At 45.4% G+C, this 15,794-nt stretch overlaps 3 protein-coding genes across 3 annotated transcripts; all 3 read right to left on the bottom strand.

Moving 5' to 3' along the window:
• Nucleotides 1-477: 477 nt before the first annotated feature.
• On the bottom strand, nucleotides 478-4,547 carry LOC128771380 (fibulin-7-like). Its single transcript, XM_053886799.1, has 8 exons — nucleotides 4,501-4,547; nucleotides 4,249-4,357; nucleotides 3,709-3,868; nucleotides 3,433-3,603; nucleotides 2,655-2,840; nucleotides 2,452-2,589; nucleotides 2,245-2,380; nucleotides 478-838 (listed from the first exon to the last, which is right to left on the bottom strand). The coding sequence occupies exons 1-8, from the start codon at nucleotides 4,545-4,547 to the stop codon at nucleotides 478-480; spliced, it is 1,308 nt and encodes a 435-aa protein (XP_053742774.1).
• Nucleotides 4,548-6,335: 1,788 nt separating this feature from the next.
• LOC128771379 (high choriolytic enzyme 1-like) lies at nucleotides 6,336-8,929 on the bottom strand. Its single transcript, XM_053886798.1, has 7 exons — nucleotides 8,867-8,929; nucleotides 8,750-8,756; nucleotides 8,503-8,655; nucleotides 7,979-8,096; nucleotides 7,485-7,663; nucleotides 7,330-7,411; nucleotides 6,336-6,493 (listed from the first exon to the last, which is right to left on the bottom strand). Exons 1-7 carry the CDS (start codon nucleotides 8,927-8,929, stop codon nucleotides 6,367-6,369), a joined length of 729 nt encoding a protein of 242 aa, XP_053742773.1. The 3' UTR covers nucleotides 6,336-6,366.
• A 435-nt stretch (nucleotides 8,930-9,364) lies between these two features.
• Nucleotides 9,365-15,325, bottom strand: gtse1 (G-2 and S-phase expressed 1). Its single transcript, XM_053885275.1, has 12 exons — nucleotides 15,251-15,325; nucleotides 14,979-15,030; nucleotides 14,847-14,904; nucleotides 12,379-13,138; nucleotides 11,603-11,764; nucleotides 11,327-11,459; nucleotides 10,931-11,257; nucleotides 10,809-10,875; nucleotides 10,393-10,602; nucleotides 10,112-10,328; nucleotides 9,784-9,900; nucleotides 9,365-9,661 (listed from the first exon to the last, which is right to left on the bottom strand). The coding sequence occupies exons 2-12, from the start codon at nucleotides 14,998-15,000 to the stop codon at nucleotides 9,575-9,577; spliced, it is 2,160 nt and encodes a 719-aa protein (XP_053741250.1). The 5' UTR covers nucleotides 15,001-15,030; nucleotides 15,251-15,325; the 3' UTR covers nucleotides 9,365-9,574.
• Nucleotides 15,326-15,794: the final 469 nt, after the last annotated feature.

Raw genomic sequence — 15,794 nt, 5'->3', positions numbered from 1 at the left:
CAGTATATCAATACTGGGAATGTGAAGGTGAGTGTATTTGTTAAATAAATACACTCACCTTCAGGTTTATTTATTTTAAAACCGATCGTTGACTTGAAAAACTTGACTCTCGAGTCTCACCAGACCCAGAACCAAAACAATTGGAATTGAATTCACTGCCTGTTGTTCACTCTTTTATTTGCCTGTATTTATTTCCTTCTTTCTGTCTTGTATTTTTGCATTGTTTTGGAACATGTTCACTAGCTAGTTGACATTGCTAGGAATCTAAACTTAAATACCTCTTTACAGTAATTGTAGTTTACAAAAAAAACAAAAAAACACAACTAGCTCCTGCATTAATAAATACTCTATGAGAGGAGGGAGAGGAGAGGTGACATCCACTGGAATATTTAATAAAAGCAACATGGAAGAAGTAAAGAGGGACGTTTCATTTCCAGAGTCTTTGGCCGTTCCTCCCTCCTTCAGCCCTGAGTCCCTTTAGAAGTCATACGCTGAGACGAAGAGCGTGACCTTGGTGAGGTAGCGGCCCAGCAGGGTGTTTCGTTCCATTTCGCTCATCTCCACCTCGGCCTCCAGCGTGGCGGGGCCATTGATGGGGGTCACCAGGAGCAGGGTCCCCGTCTGCCTCCCAGAGCGCTGGACGCTGAAGTGACCCCGGCCACGGCCGCCCGCGAGGCCAAAGCGTAGTGTGTCGCCAAGAACTCGAGCGGCCGACACCCGGAAGAGGACCCGAGGGGCGGACATGTTGGAGACCACAGACAGGAAGTGGAAGGAGATAGAGCTGGGGGCCTGGGAGCAGGACTTATCTCCAAACATGCAAGGGTTCCTTTCACACCGCCTGCAAGTACAGCATGAGACAGTAAGAACTTCACTACACTTGGACCATTATCAGTAACTGTACTAGCTTGACTTAGTTGTTTGTTAATTTTTGAGAAACACTGAGTTGTTCTCAGTAGAACACAAGTCCAACACCATGCCCTAAACCTTCATTCTGAACCGCAGAATTGATTCATAAAATTTGCGTTGTTCTTGAAAGATAGTATTTTTTCAAAATGGCTTGGTTGTTGAGCACCACGGAAGGGTGGTAAACCTGTTTGGACAGAAGCCAATGTGTCAGGTGAGCCATGGGGTATGAGGTGGGCGATATGAGGACATTAAATCATGAACAATAAGAACCTTTTGAAGATCTACCAACGCCAGGGGATCACACGGATTCGGACACATTCTTTCTATACACTATAGATCTATGCTGATGCTATCTGTCACAGCTGTGCTGGCGCTCCTCTTCCTTCACACAGGAAGAAGCTGCTCAAAAGCAACTTCCGGTTGTTTTTAAAGCTGATGCGCCTCTAACAGGACCACACACCTTCATGACAGAATGATGGAGGGAACTTTGTGGACCCGAGACGCCACAGAGCTAATGGAGCTAATGGAGTTAACGGCTAACGTGACGTCTCCCTTCAAAACTTTATTGCCACTCGTAGGCTTCGTCATTAAAAGTTAGCTAAAAACTAAATGTTTGTTGTTATGAAGCTGAGGCAAAGAATGTTGAAGATATGTTTGGAAATTCCACACTAGAATAAAATCATGCAAAAAAATCTGAACAGTTGTATAGAACAAATAAATACATCATATGAATCATATTTTGCCATACCGCTCACCCCTCTCTGGAAACATTTTAAAACAAGCACATTTTCTGCTATTTGTCCCTGCAAATATAATGCCAAAATAGCTGAGTCTCAGTAGCTACAATTTTTCACAAATTAAAAGGGATTTTCTACAGGACTTTCAACTGAGAACAATTGTGCATTGGTCAAGGTGGTGGGTTTTTTTCAATGAACCAAGTGACTTGCTGCTTAAAAAAGGTTGAAAAACACTGGTCTCATCCATTGGTTTCTCTCTGGTATCACCTGATTTTGAGCGTCTAACCATCACTTTCTTTTCTTTCTTCTACTCAAGCTCCATCCTTTCATCCCACCTCCTGTTGCAGTCGTGTTTAGGTTTTTGACATCTACAATTCTTGTGACAAATCATCTACTCATGACACTAACCAACCGCTCCACAACACTAGTCCTGATATAACACCCTCTCTTCTATAGTCATGGCTCAGGTCTGAATTGTATTCTTGTGTCCAAAGCCCGGTCCTTCTCTACTACTGGCCTCTACTGCAGAGTTGACTTCCAACAACTTTCTCTCCACAAGTTTGATCTTTGTGACCCGGAGGTCACAGCCTTTCGCTCTTACATGGGCGAGGTCTTGATGTAAGTGGCGTTCTTCATGCGTGGACACTCCACTGTCACACACTGGAAACCTCCGTACGTGTTCACGCACATCTCAGCTGCTGTGCAGTTGTGGCGCTGGCTCTGACACTCGTCCACATCTAAACCGGAACAGCAGCAGCAGCATGAGTCGGGACTGGACATCCTCGGAGGAGCGTGTGGGTCACCTGACCTGTACAGCTGCGGCCGTCCTCGGCAAGCAGGTAACCATCCGGGCAGAAGCAGTGGAAGCTGCCAGGCGTGTTGACGCACTGATGGACACACAGACGACCCGGCTGCCCCAGAGGGAAGAGGTGGCACTCGTCGATGTCTAGGATGCAGAGGGGGACGGTGAAATGGATCTCTGGAAATCGGCAAGAAAAGATATCCTCTCACCCGTGCAGATGTTGTTGTCAGGGCCTGAGATGGTGAACCCCACGTCACAGGTGCATCTGGTGGAACCCAGAAAGTGAGTGCAGCGAGACGGACGGATGGAGGATGAAGAGGTGGAGGACAGAGCTGCTTTGATGGGGAGGAACGATGGAGAGGACGCTGAGGAGGTGGAGTTCTTGCTGTTCAGTCCTTCAACAAAAAAAAACAAAGTGAGTCATCATTCCATATTTTGAATGACTGGTCCACCTGGAGGCCTGAAAAAATAAAAGGGACAGTTCTCCGACAGGTTTCTGGTGAAGCCCAGACTGACCTCTGTCAAGAATGTTCCAGAATGTTAAACCCGCTGACTGCTTGCTTAACATAACGGGAGAGTAAAATAGAAGGTAACAGGGAAAATATTCTCTTAAAAATAAACTTTCCTCCACAGGGAGCCGATTTCCGTCCACCATTTTCAGGTGCGCCACATTAGCCAATGTGATGTCATCACCAAAACAGCAATGATGAAAGATGGAGCGACATTTAAAGCGAAGAAAAACCCTGCACTTTCAGAAGAAGTTCACTCAGTACTGGAGCACTTCCTCCTCGATGTTTATCCCAGAATCAACCTCGTCCCACCTCTAACCAGAGTATCAGTTTTCAATGTGTGGGATTGTCATAAATAAAACTCCTTTCTTCTCAAGCACTCTGAACATAAGAATGAACATGTGACTGTCACATCCTCACACAGTGAAGAGGCTGATTCCATCACAATGGAAGAAGCCAGAAGCTGAGGTCCACTCACGTCTACACATCGGCTGCTGTCCACTCCATTTCAATGAGTCCAGACACACCCGAGTCCGAGGTCCGATCAGCTCATACCCGGCTTTGCAAAGGAAGTGAACCTCGTGTCCCACTCCAAACACCCGACCGAGCCTGCGGCCATGAGCCGGAGGGTCTGGTTTTGGGCATGTTGCTGGATCAACAAGGCAGAAAGTTATTTCACTTTATTTTAAACTGATATCTGAGATGTATAATGAATAGCATTGAAGGGATCGTTCTTCATCGCAGCACTTCTCACCGTTCTTTCCCATCTTCAGGATGGCCACAGTGCTGTTGTGAAGAGTCCCCATCTTCTTCCTGAGGGAGCGCAGACCCTGCTGGTAGGAAGCCTCGTGCGCAGCCAACATCTTTTCCACCTGACGCAACGAGGTCAAGAGGTCGTGAGTAGATGGACAGTCCTGCGAGACGGGTCGGAAGGTTACAATAGTACCAGTCAGGTGGGCCTGCCCAAAATAGTCTGAGTCCTTGTAAATAAAATACTTACATTCGATTATAATAAAGTAAAGGGTCCACTGATGCTGCAGTGTGCACCATATTTCAAGTTGAAGTGAAAGCGTGCACAGATTCTAGGCTTTTAAAATGGGAGAACTGATGGTGGATAATAGATATGAGATCATAATCCATCCTCTCACAATGCGAATGTAACACTTGCTGAGGTGTTCGACCATTTGGCAGCTAACAAAAATGAATAGAATATACTACAGAAACTTCATTTATAATCAACAATTTGTGACGGGTTGTCATGACAACTGTATTGAAGTAGCTTTTGCCGACTCACCTGTGCGGAGCAGAGTGAAAGCTGATGCAGACACAGGGTCATGATGAGAGGCACCAGCAGCACCATACTGTTGTGGTAAACCAGGTCCAGCTGAGGAGGTTTTGAGCTCCTGAAGTGTCCACAGGGTTCAGGGTCCAATCTGCTGCTGGTTTGTGGCTCCAAACCCACTCTGGTGTCCTCCAGAGACTGAAGGAAACTAAATCATCTTCACTGCTGCTGTTGCTTTTCAAGACCACTTGACAGATTTCTCACCCCCCCTCACTGTGACCCTGCAGTCTGAGCAGAGGAGGCTTGGCCATCAGGAGGGGAGGGGGTGCAACATCTGGACCACTTTCCTTTCTTCAAGCCTCTCCAAAAATAGACTCCCAAATTACAAGACCAAATGTGGCGTCTTCTAATCATCTTGACAATGTTGCTGCATTTCTATTTATATTCCAACTCAGGAATGTTCCAATTACAGAGCCTCAGCGCAGTCAAGGTCTTTTATTTTGAAAAGCTGCCGTGCGTCTTGCGGGCTGCTAAATGACAGAGTCTTGATGGGCTGGATCAACACGCAAGAGTTAAAAGTTTCAATCCAGACACACATTAAGTCACAACTCGCTCGCTCTCAAGTAGGTAGATATAGGAAAACGCAAGGTTGTCACCTTAACCTTTTTATTATTATTATTATTTTAGTCAATTTTTCAGATGAAATACATGTTTTACCAATGTAAAAAAAAACATCAAATCAAATTGACCACATATAAATTTAATTGTGACTATTATTCGTGAATTTGTTGTACAAAATATTTCAGTCAAAAGACAATGGACTATTATGTCATCTTTAAGCTGTTTTTATATATAAATGGAAGTTCATGCAATAACTGACATAACAGTTGAGAGAAAACATATCTTTAAGGTGTAACAGGTGTCAGCATTAGCGAATGGTTGAGATGTCCATAAAGGTTTTCTGTTTATTCTGTCAAAAACTCAACAACTAAACGTATTGTGTTAGCTATCAAGCGTTCCGTTTGTGAAGAACCATGGGCTTCCTGAAGACGTGACATCTGATCATGTTCTTTGGTCTGATCTGTTTTTGATCTTGGCCAACAGGTGTTGTGATGAATATCTGTTAGTGACTGGCTCCTGGTGCTTTTATTTTGGTGCAAAAACGTGGTGAGTGACAGGAAGGAACACTTTCTATCCATCACTGCTGAATTGAAGCTGTGCTCCAGCAGACAGTGACCTGCGTTGTCCTTCACTAGAGTCTGAGGTGAAGCATTTGTCACCATGCTTCAGAGACTTTGACCCCTAAACCAGTGGATCCACAAGCATAGAATAGAAATGATTCTGATCAGCCCCAAAACAGTTTCCCCTTCAGTGGGAGGAGAGACTGAGAAGGAAGCTCGATTGAAATCTCTCCAGATGATTTCACGGTGACACACAATTGGCTGGAGCTGGTCATGTGAGATGATTCCTGGCCTCCAGGAGTTTGTTACCAGTTTAACAGTTGCTTGCGCTGCTCAATAGGACGGAGGTCATGAGAGAGAAGTAGTTTGGATGTTTCCTTCTCAGGTTTCCTTCTTACACTGGGATGGACAGCGGTCATGAACCCTTCCATGTGTTGTTGCTTCCTTTGATGATGAAGCTGAACCCCTAAGTGCCGACCCCCAGTCCGGTGTGTCTAAGTGAAACCCCAAATCAAACATGTGAGCCTCCCGTCCCATTGCAGACTCAACACTTTCCACATGCTAGCTTCACACTTGCACACAGGTTATTTAGCTCCACCGCCATTACTACATGTGCAGTCCATTGTCCCCCCTCTTTCATCTGGAGAGACCCCGCCTTAAAATACAAAACACCAGAGAGTACATGGGGTCCACGCCCCCTCATTGAAAGCAGCATTAGAAACCAGTGCTGCGCTAGCCTGGCGGGGTGATGCCTAACCACTGGTGAGACCAGTGGGCTATAAATACCCTGCAGAGCTCGGCCCTCACAAAGGAAAAGGAAGTGGTGTGGGATTCTAACCACTCTGACTTATGAATGTTAGATGACCAGCATCTTGACCAGCTGACCACGGAAACAGAGGACGCCTCAGTCTGGTCAGCAAAGTGGCTTTATTCCCTCACGGTTCACCGTCTAGCACTTGTACAGGGTGTTGAGCCTGGCGATGTCGTTCCTGCTCATCTGGGTGGCGGTTCCGAACTCAACGTTGGCGTTGGGGATCGGCTCCATGGTGGGCTTGTTGTTGCCGGAGAAGGCGTACCTGGATGGAACATGGATACATTCAACCTGACAAACGCCATGACAAGCTGCCCATCTAGTTCACCAACTGTCCTATCCGGTCAATGCTCCGTAATTTGGTATATGACACAGGAATGTTCTCAATATTATTTCGGCCACATATCCTCAGTTGTCCAGTCATGTTTCTTCTTCTCAATGAGACAGCAGCTACTTTTACCTGAGAGGTTAGGTCAGAGGTGAGCAGTGACGTCACATGTGGGGCAGAGTGTCTAGAGGGGCGGCGGGGTATTACCCAAGGAAATAAAAGTATCTAGTACTTGATGTTATTTTGAATGAAATTGAAAAAATATATAAAATAATGTGGAATACAAATTGCATTATGATTCATAATATTAAACAATTGATTAAATGATCAGTACAACTCAATCAATACAGTATGTAGGGAAACAAATATGAACACACAGTTACACTTCAAAGACAAAATGAATAAATAAGTATAAATATATTATAGTATGAGTAGATTATAAATATATTATACACTCATTATACACTTAAGTGAATTAAATGTGAAAATTGAAAAGTTTTTTTTTTAAAGCCATGTATATTTAGCTCATAAATTTAAAAAGATAAAGAAATATTGCAAAATTATATTAAAATTAATAGGACTAGAAATAAAAAAAATATCAAATAATATGCTAATAATAAAGTAAAAATCACGAGCATCTGAACGGTGTAAATATCACCCGTGAAGCTTTCCCTTTGACCTCATGAGGGGGCAGTTAAATACAGGCAGAGGGCGGCATGTCGCACCCGGGGCTGCGATGGATGGCAGTAGAAAGTTGATCATTCAGTTCTGACCTGTGGTACTGCATGACGGAGTTGTAGTCGTACGGCGTGTTCTGGTTCAGCGTGCTGATCTTGTCAAAAGCGTACTCCCAACCTGCAAACAACAACAACCAGCTCCATCACGTGGCACATGACTTGCGCTTCTGGGTGTCGAGTCGGGCTCTGACCAGACTGGATGTTGTGCCAGAGGATCTTGATGTGGCGGTCCCTGTCCGAGCGGCACTGCTCGTGGTTGAAGCCCAGCGCGTGCAGCAGCTCGTGCTGGACCGTGCTGTGGTACAAGCAGCCCTGGCGGTCCAGAGACAGAGTCTGGGAGTAACCACGGCGACCGACGTACGAGTAGCAGCTGGAAGTCAAACGCAAGCAGAAGACAGGTGAGTGAGCACATGATCCGGGCTGTTTTTGGAGCTTTTCCATTTGCCACACACGTCTCCAGAAGGTCAGACGGTTATAAATTTGCAGCTATTTTGCTCCAATGACATTGAAGACACTGGTCTCAAACAAAGATAATCGCTAACCAGAATGACGTGATAAGTTTGGACCAATGAACTATTTCAACATTGAAACGTGAGAGCAACTCCGCCCCGTCTCCATCTCACACACAGTAAAACACAAGTCACTCTGGGGGGAAAAAGGCAGATGAGAGGTGAGCGATATTCACCCGCTGTCGGACTGGATGTTCAGATAGTCTCGCTGGCTGCTGCGCTTGACGAAGCGGATGCACGAGACGTCGTGGAAGGACAGGAGGCCGCGCTCGATGATGGAGCGCTCGCGCGATGCTGACTCCCACAGACGGAGGACAGAAGTGATTCAGGATGCTTTCGTTTGTTGGTGTCAAAGTCTCAAATCGATCTCATCTATTTAAAGTCATTCGTGAATTCATTATTGTTATTATTCTATTCATATATGACATGAGGCTAAACCGACTATTGAAATTGTTATTGGACACATTTTCACTAGACGGTTTCTTTATTCATTTCATTGTGTATTTTATAGTTTACAGTTTTTGCGACTTTTAAATCAAATCCAAACCAAGCTACAGTAGAACACATCAATGATCAAGTTTCCAAACGCCGTGATTGGTGGAGGTAATAGAAGTAGGATTAAACGTTTGGAATCATTATCATCGATGCGTTTGTTATGCGTTCACGACATCAGAAAGTCGATTAAAACGCGCTGACTCACAGAAATGAGAGGCGATGACGTACGGCACGTAGACCTTGCCGTCGGAGGACTTGCCCCACATGCAGCCCCTGGAGGTGCACGGGTCCGCGTTCCTGTCGCTTTCCTGGTCGTAAGCGATGTCGTCGATCACCAGCGGCTCGTCGCTGCGACGGACTTTCAGGGAGGAAGGGAGACGAAATTGTTTCTCGTCTCGTCATTATTCGGTGAAACATCTGAGTTGTTATTCAGCTGTTGATCTAGCACTTACTATGAGACTAAAAATGCATGTAGAAAACCAGTAGAACAACAAGAACAACAAGGATTAAACAGCCCAGAGCACAAACCCTCTCCCAAAGAGAAATACAAATGTAAACCACACTTCCACCTGCTCATCTGCCAGGCAGCAGGTGGAGAACGCAAGGAGAACCAGCAGATAGAGGGTGGACATGTTGGACTAGAGCCTGGACTTGTATGAGGGGAACGTTTATATCAGTCAACATGGAATGATAAGAGGATTGTTGCCTTGAAAACAGCCTGCTGGTTCTCACCTTGAATCCCACATTAGTCCCAGGATTATGTGAGACTGCAGATCTGGAACACACCTGGAGAGGCTCAATCTGAAGCTTGATCATCTGCATGTCAGAGTTGAACTTCAAAATTGTATTTCTGCCAACAGTAAACGTCTACATTATTACAATACTCAAACGTGGTATTCTTCCAAATGGAAAAAGTTCAGAGGGGAGAGACAGAAGATGAGTGTGGTTCCATGACGGGAGAACAGGAAGGTGAAGTAGTGAACAAGATCAGGAATGAGGAAGCAATGTATAATGGACACTTGAGCGCAGGAACATGGCGGTGGCAGGAAAAACAGGCCCCAGCTCAGTCACTTAACTTAAAAATATTTTATTTGAGAAGGATCAGTTTTCAGACACTGTCACAACAAAATCAACGTTTAATCACACATTCATCAGAGCAGTGAGGCAGACGAGAGGCATCTCGGCAGCGGATTCATATTTTCATCATTATTCAAGTTTCCCTCTCCAGAGAGTTCTCCGTCCCCATCTTGTTAACTGGGGTTTTGGGTGAGGCCACTTCAGAAAGACAGGTTGATGAGCGGAGCATTGTTCTCCCGCTTGTCCTCTGGACTCCACTTGATGAGCGGAGAACTCAGGTCAATTAGCTGCCGACAGAGAAGGAAGCAAAGAGTGATCTCTGGCTCTCAGGGTTGGAGAAAGTCCAACACGTAGCAAGGACTTTTTTTTTTTTTTTTTTTTACACACAGCAACATCAAACAGCGTGTACCTGAGACGTAATGTCAGACTTGATGCTGGTACGGATCAGGTCCGGGGTGTTGGTCAGGTCGATGAGGAGCTTCTCCTGAGGCTGTGGAGTTGGAGCAGGAAGATCCAACAGAAGAACCTGAAGAGGAAACGCACCCATAAGACAATGATAGAGGAGAAAGTCAGCCTTCACTACCTGACCTGTGGAACTAACACTTTAGAAAGCTGCAAACCCACTCCTTGAGTCTACAGCTCGTCTAACTTTTAAAGATGTTTGTTGAGACCCTTTGTGTTCAATATAGAATCATTTCAGCTTTATACATTTTCGGTGAATCAGAATGGTGTTTCACCTCTTTCTGTCTGCTCTGCCCCTCCTCCTGGGCCTCCAGCTCCATCAGGTTTCTGTCGGCCTCTGGTGAGCTGTCACCAGCTACTTCAGTCTCTGTGGTCTCCGGCTGTTCAGGCTCTTGTACGGGTGGCGGCGTCACAGGGGGGTCGTCGTCCAGACAAAAGGGCTTGATCATGGGAACGGACTCCACAGACCCCTGGCAGTCAGCCGGGGAGGGACTGCATGAAGAACCAAACAGGACATTAATGTTTGATGCCTGTGGTCATCTCACGAGAGCCTCACCTGCAGATGCGGGTTTCTCTGGCTGGACTGGGGTCAGAGTCTGCCACTGGTCGTCCCACTCTTGTCTGGTTGGTTGGCGTGGCAAACGGAATGGCCGACATCCCGCGCCTCAGCGGCGTAGGGAGGGCTGAGGGCCGGCGTGCCTTAGGTTGAAGTGACCAGCATCCCCCAGCAGGGGGTGTAGACACGGAAACAGACTTCTGAGGAAGACTAGAAGAAAAAAAATATCTCTATACAACTCTGGTTTCCTCCCACACACACACTTGTGTCAGAAAATTGCTGGAAATTTCACCGCTATTACTTGTTAATGTGGAAAATAATGGAGTTTCTACAGGTTGTTATTGTCATCAGTTGTTAGGGTTCATGTGTGACTGGACGCACTAAAACCCCGGGTTGAACTGAGGAGAGTCACCTACATTTGCTTGTTGCTGGCTAACACCAGCTGCTTCCGCTTTAGCATCTGGGTTGAGTCTGGAGACAAACCTGAGCATGAAGATGTGAGTTAGAGGATGCAGATGAGGATGACTGCTGTTCTCACCTTCCACACTGCCGGCTCCCCTCCTGATCCCGCTCAGAGTAGGCGGGACAAGGGCTTGAGGTTTGGACTTTGCCGGCCCAGTGGATGGAGGCTGCAGGGATGTGACCTCGGTTCTCTTCAGCGGCGTGGACCTGCCGATTTTACCCAGCTCCGGCTCAGACGTTTTCCTCAGGATGCCCGATGGGCGACGGGCAGCGGTGCCAGCCTCGGAGACCGTGTTGATGACGGAGCGACGGGGTCTGTTTTGTGCTGCAGGTTTGCTCACACTGTTGGGGGCGGGGCCAGCGGCACAGCTCCTACGCCTGTTGACTGAAGTCGTGGCTTTACCTGGGGACACACACAGACACTCAGGCTACGTGACTCATCTGAACGATTGGCTCAGGATGTCTGCTGTACCAGGAGCAGGGGAGAGAGAAAGGCTGGAGTTGAAGCTGGACACGGACGATGAAGACGAGGACGTCTTCCGCCTCTCAGTCATCTGGCGAGTTTGTGGAGGTGGAGCTTTGACGACGGACCGTTTTACAGTGCTCTGAAAATGAACAGTTCTGTCATTTTTTTTGGGACAAAAATGTACATTTTTTCCCTAAGATTTTATTTTTGTCATTTTATTTTCAGATGACAAAAATAACCCTCCTAACTTTTGCATCATTGATGAGCTGTGCTGAGCAGTACCTTGGTCGGCGGAGGCAGAGAGTGTTTCCCCAGCAGGCCAGAGTTGAGCGAGGAGTCGCTCATGTCTGAGGCCACGCTCACCGAGTCAGAAAGCAGATCCTCACTTGACCCTGCTTTGCCTGAGGACCGGGAACTTGGACTCTTGTTCCAGCATGGTGCCAGCTGGAGTTGGACAGCAACACACGATAAGTCAAGGCCATTCCCATGACCACATTGAATGGTGACACTTTTACAAGCAAACCATTGGAGAAGCCTTTTCTTAGGTGACCCACTGCAAGGACTATCCTGCTCGCACACTAAAGTTGGACTAAGGAGCCTGCACTATAAGAACTGGCATTGTAACTTGTACTCTAAACACCAGCATGAACTCCATTGCATGTTCGCAATAAAGTATAAAGTACAAAAATGCAGTGAACCCTCAAAATAACAGTGGCACAAAGTGGCACCTCCCATCACCCCACAGGTTTCCTTGTTTATGCAATCATAATGATAAAATATCATAATTTATTTGCCGTAACAGTCTTGGTTTGTGATCCATCCACACATCATAACGCATTCTTCTTATACACAGTAGCCACAGTCAGAGGGAGCTCACGTTTTGATCACTTCAAATGAGCACTTACTACTTAGATTTCGTTTGTTTTTCCAATTCATTGTAAACGTTACGGACGTGGAGGAGTGACGGCGCTTCACAGCGATTAACCTGGCTTTTGGCGCCATCTCGCGACAGGAGTCATCAATCACAAAGCGTAACTACAACAGGAGAAGTGCCTTACTTTGCTTGCTGGCTGCAGCTTGGCTCTCTCCACTTTCTTGCTGGACGCAGAGACTGCAGCAGGTTTGTTTGGCTGAACAACTCCAACACTGGACATGGCTTTCCCTCGCAGTGCTTGCACAGGCTTGGGCTTGGCTGTACTGGCAGGACTGGAGGTGGCAAGTCGGGAAGCGGTAGAGAGCCGGGTGGACAAACGTGTGGACGCAGCAGGGCGAGTGGAAGCGGCTGGGCTAGAGGTGCTAGAGAGTCGGGTGGACAAACGGGTGGAAGGAGCCGGCCGGGTGGAGGAGCCAGTGGATGCAGCCAGTCGAGAGGCTTTAGAAAGTCTGGATGCCGGAGTCACAGTTGAGCTGCTTCCTCTCAGAAGCCGCTGTTGGAAAACCGGGGGAAGTTCCTTCATGGGACTGTCCTGCACCACAAAGGTCTGACGTTTCATGGGGCTGCACGCGCTGGCAGGCTGACTGAGCATACTCAGTTTGTTCTCAACGTCTTGGACGAACTCTTCACGCTGACTGGTGCTATTGCTCATCTGACAGGGCTTTTCCTGCTCTTCGCTGTTGGCTATGTTAAACTCACAGTTCTGGAGCTGGACGGCCACTTTGTGAGCTTCTTGAAACAGAGCATCCATCTGGTCTCCAGTCAGTGAGCTCAAGCTGTCCAGCACACCATCACGACCAGACTCCAGCTTTGCAGAGGCACAGCGATCCTTTTCACTGGACGAATCCATGAACACAGCCGCCTCTTCTTCATCACCCAAGGAGCTACAACAACAATAAGTACATTAAAAAAAGGTAGTGACGCATGATGTGGTTTGCTGTTCAGTGTCATCTTTGGAGCGGACTGCAACCAACATTCCAATTTCACTTTGTCGACTGATTTAATGCTATGAACCTTTTATGCCATCGTTACAGTTACTATTGTTGGGTCATTGCAATGTGCTCAAATGTTCAAAAAAGTACTTAAATAATGTAACAGTGTTTTATTCTGTAAAAAAAAAAAAAAACAACTTGCAGGTGCTGTGCTGTTTTTTTTTAAACAGAATAAAATGTGAAATAGCCCTTCCTCAAAATAAACAAGTAACTGCTGCTTTTTCAAATAAAATATATATATATATATATATATATATATATATATATATATATATATATATATATATATATATATATATATATATATATATATATATATATAATATAACTATTTCAGTAACACATTCGAATAATCAAATCTGTAGTGCAGGTGTCAGTCACTGTGGAGGATGAAGAAGCAGCTCCCAGCCTCCACATGCTCTGCTACTGTTTCAACAGCAGAGTTGTGCAACCAAGAACAGCACCAAGTAGTCCAGATAAATCCAGACAGCCGGAGACCATCTCAAGGTCACATTGGTGGAACATTTGTCTTGTTGTGCTGATATGTTCAAATGTTAAACAGAAGCGATGTTTCTGTTGCTTCAACATATATTTGACTGATTTAATGACGACAATGTCGCTGAAACGCTGCTGCGAGCCTCACTTCAGTTTCCCTTGCTCGCCCTTCCCTGTGACGTAGACACATACTCAATATTTATGTTGTAACAACATATATCTGACTGAGCTAATGGCACAAATGCCATCTTTGATGTGCTTAATAGCTGTGTCCCTCTTGGTAGAGCGAGCGCTCAGTGTGGAACTTGCACAGAGCACAGTGATCTGTAAAACGCTAAACTGGGTTCCAACTGACTCATGAGACTGAAATGTTTCCATATGTACTCACAGAATAATAGTAGTTCCAGCTTTTGAAGGCAATGAGAAGCATGTCTGTGATAAACACGGTTCCACAGATATTTTGGATGGGATGTAACGGTGACGATTTTCACCGTTACATCCCAAGCCATACAGTCATTTTCTTCATCTGATGGAGGCAACAATTTTGTATTTGTAATCAGTTTCATGACACTGTCTCATACTGGTCGCTTCGTTTTATCTGTCAAAATGTAGAAATTTTTTCCTTTTGTTTTTGCATAGATGTGTAAATTAAGATTGAATGGTGAATATAAAGAAATATTCACCAAATATTTTAAATAAAACTGGACGAACATTTCAAACAGTATGTATTTTTAAGTTGCAACTTCTGCAGTTTATAAGTGACTTAGGACTATATGATCATGTAAACAAAGGTTTGCTCTCATTGACACGAAGCAACACAAAGAAGCATTAGATGTAAGGATCCAAACAAGCCTTTCTGAACTGTTTTGCAGAATCCCATGAAATTACCAATGGCAGATGGAAGGAGGTCACCCAAAAAGCACAAATCATGGTTAAAGTTGTATCTTATCTGTAGCGTTATATTACTCCATACATAACCTACTTCGCTGAAAATGAACGCAAATCGGCTGTGATCTATGAACGAACTTTATTTATTCGAACCAGTCTATTTATGCATTTCCTAGAACTTGACTACACACTGAAACAAAGAGTCGTCATTTCGTACCTGCCAGGGGACCAAGACACATCAAAGTCGAACTTCTCATCACACACGAAGATGAGATCTGGAGAGGGGAAGAATCGAAACAAGGCTGTTTAGAAGGTGAGCTACGGGAAGCACGTCGAGACTTCAATTCACCCTGGGGAGCTGGGCAGTCCATCCCGCTGGAGTTTCTTCCCTCGTTACAGACCTAAAAACCAATACAACCACACAGTTAGTATAGCAACGTTGTCCATTAAAAGCGCGTTACAACAACATAAGATAAGTCTCCGAAGTGACGTTAGCCAGCTAGCCTCGAAATGAGCACCCTAGTGACGTTGTGTTACCAGAACCTCGGGGTTTTTTTCGATACCCAGCCTCGAAGGAGCCTAATAAGTCCATGTATGGTCAATAAACGGTTTGGTACAAACCTGAAGTAAAGCAAAACTTGCCAATATTTTTTCGCCCTCGGTGAAAAGAGACGTTCACAAACAATTCAAATCTGGTGCTGCGTGGATCACGTGGTTCAAAAGCACTCCACCATTGGCTGAGCTGGTGTGACGACATCAACGAGTGTGTGGTTATGGGAGACGTAGTTTTCAGCAAGAATGCGCGTTTGAGTCGCTTCCTTACTGTATATCCCTGTTGTTGCGACGCGTCATTTCCTTTCCTTTATTCATAAAAGGCCTCTCTTTTATTTCACGTAATTCATCTAGAAATCGTCGACCTTAAATAAAAATAAACAAATTTAACTTAATAAAAACATCTATCGTGATCATTAAGAGTAATGATATATATACAAAATATATTGGGTGGCTATAGGTGCATTTTTAGATTCACTGGAGTAACAAAGAGACATCACCTGGCTTTCAACCCGGATTAACAGAATGAAGCAATACTGCAAATTAAAAAACAGGATTTCACTGTTAAGATTATGGTTTATAATTTGGGAGAACGATGAAAAGTTCACAGATC

The sequence above is a fragment of the Synchiropus splendidus genome, chromosome 14, assembly GCF_027744825.2.
Source record: "Synchiropus splendidus isolate RoL2022-P1 chromosome 14, RoL_Sspl_1.0, whole genome shotgun sequence".
Taxonomy (NCBI): Eukaryota; Metazoa; Chordata; class Actinopteri; order Syngnathiformes; family Callionymidae; genus Synchiropus; species Synchiropus splendidus.
The sequence above is the reverse complement of the archived record's forward strand: the minus strand, read 5'-3'. Positions and strand labels throughout refer to the sequence as shown.

Coding starts and splice junctions, on each gene's coding strand:
- LOC128771380 (XM_053886799.1), bottom strand. CDS start 4,547: ATGGCCAAGCCTCCTCTGCTCAGACTGCAGGGTCACAGTGAGGGGGG. Junction 3,869..4,248: donor TTTCACTCTGCTCCGCACAG/GTGAGTCGGCAA, acceptor CCCGTCTCGCAG/GACTGTCCATCTACTCACGA. Junction 2,590..2,654: donor TGACAACAACATCTGCACGG/GTGAGAGGATAT, acceptor TCTGCATCCTAG/ACATCGACGAGTGCCACCTC.
- LOC128771379 (XM_053886798.1), bottom strand. CDS start 8,929: ATGTCCACCCTCTATCTGCTGGTTCTCCTTGCGTTCTCCACCTGCTGC. Junction 8,097..8,502: donor CGTCATCGCCTCTCATTTCT/GTGAGTCAGCGC, acceptor TGTGGGAGTCAG/CATCGCGCGAGCGCTCCATC. Junction 6,494..7,329: donor TCCGTCATGCAGTACCACAG/GTCAGAACTGAA, acceptor TGTTCCATCCAG/GTACGCCTTCTCCGGCAACA.
- gtse1 (XM_053885275.1), bottom strand. CDS start 15,000: ATGGACTGCCCAGCTCCCCAGG. Junction 13,139..14,846: donor GTGTCTTGGTCCCCTGGCAG/GTACGAAATGAC, acceptor TTGTTGTTGTAG/CTCCTTGGGTGATGAAGAAG. Junction 10,329..10,392: donor AGAGAAACCCGCATCTGCAG/GTGAGGCTCTCG, acceptor TTCTTCATGCAG/TCCCTCCCCGGCTGACTGCC.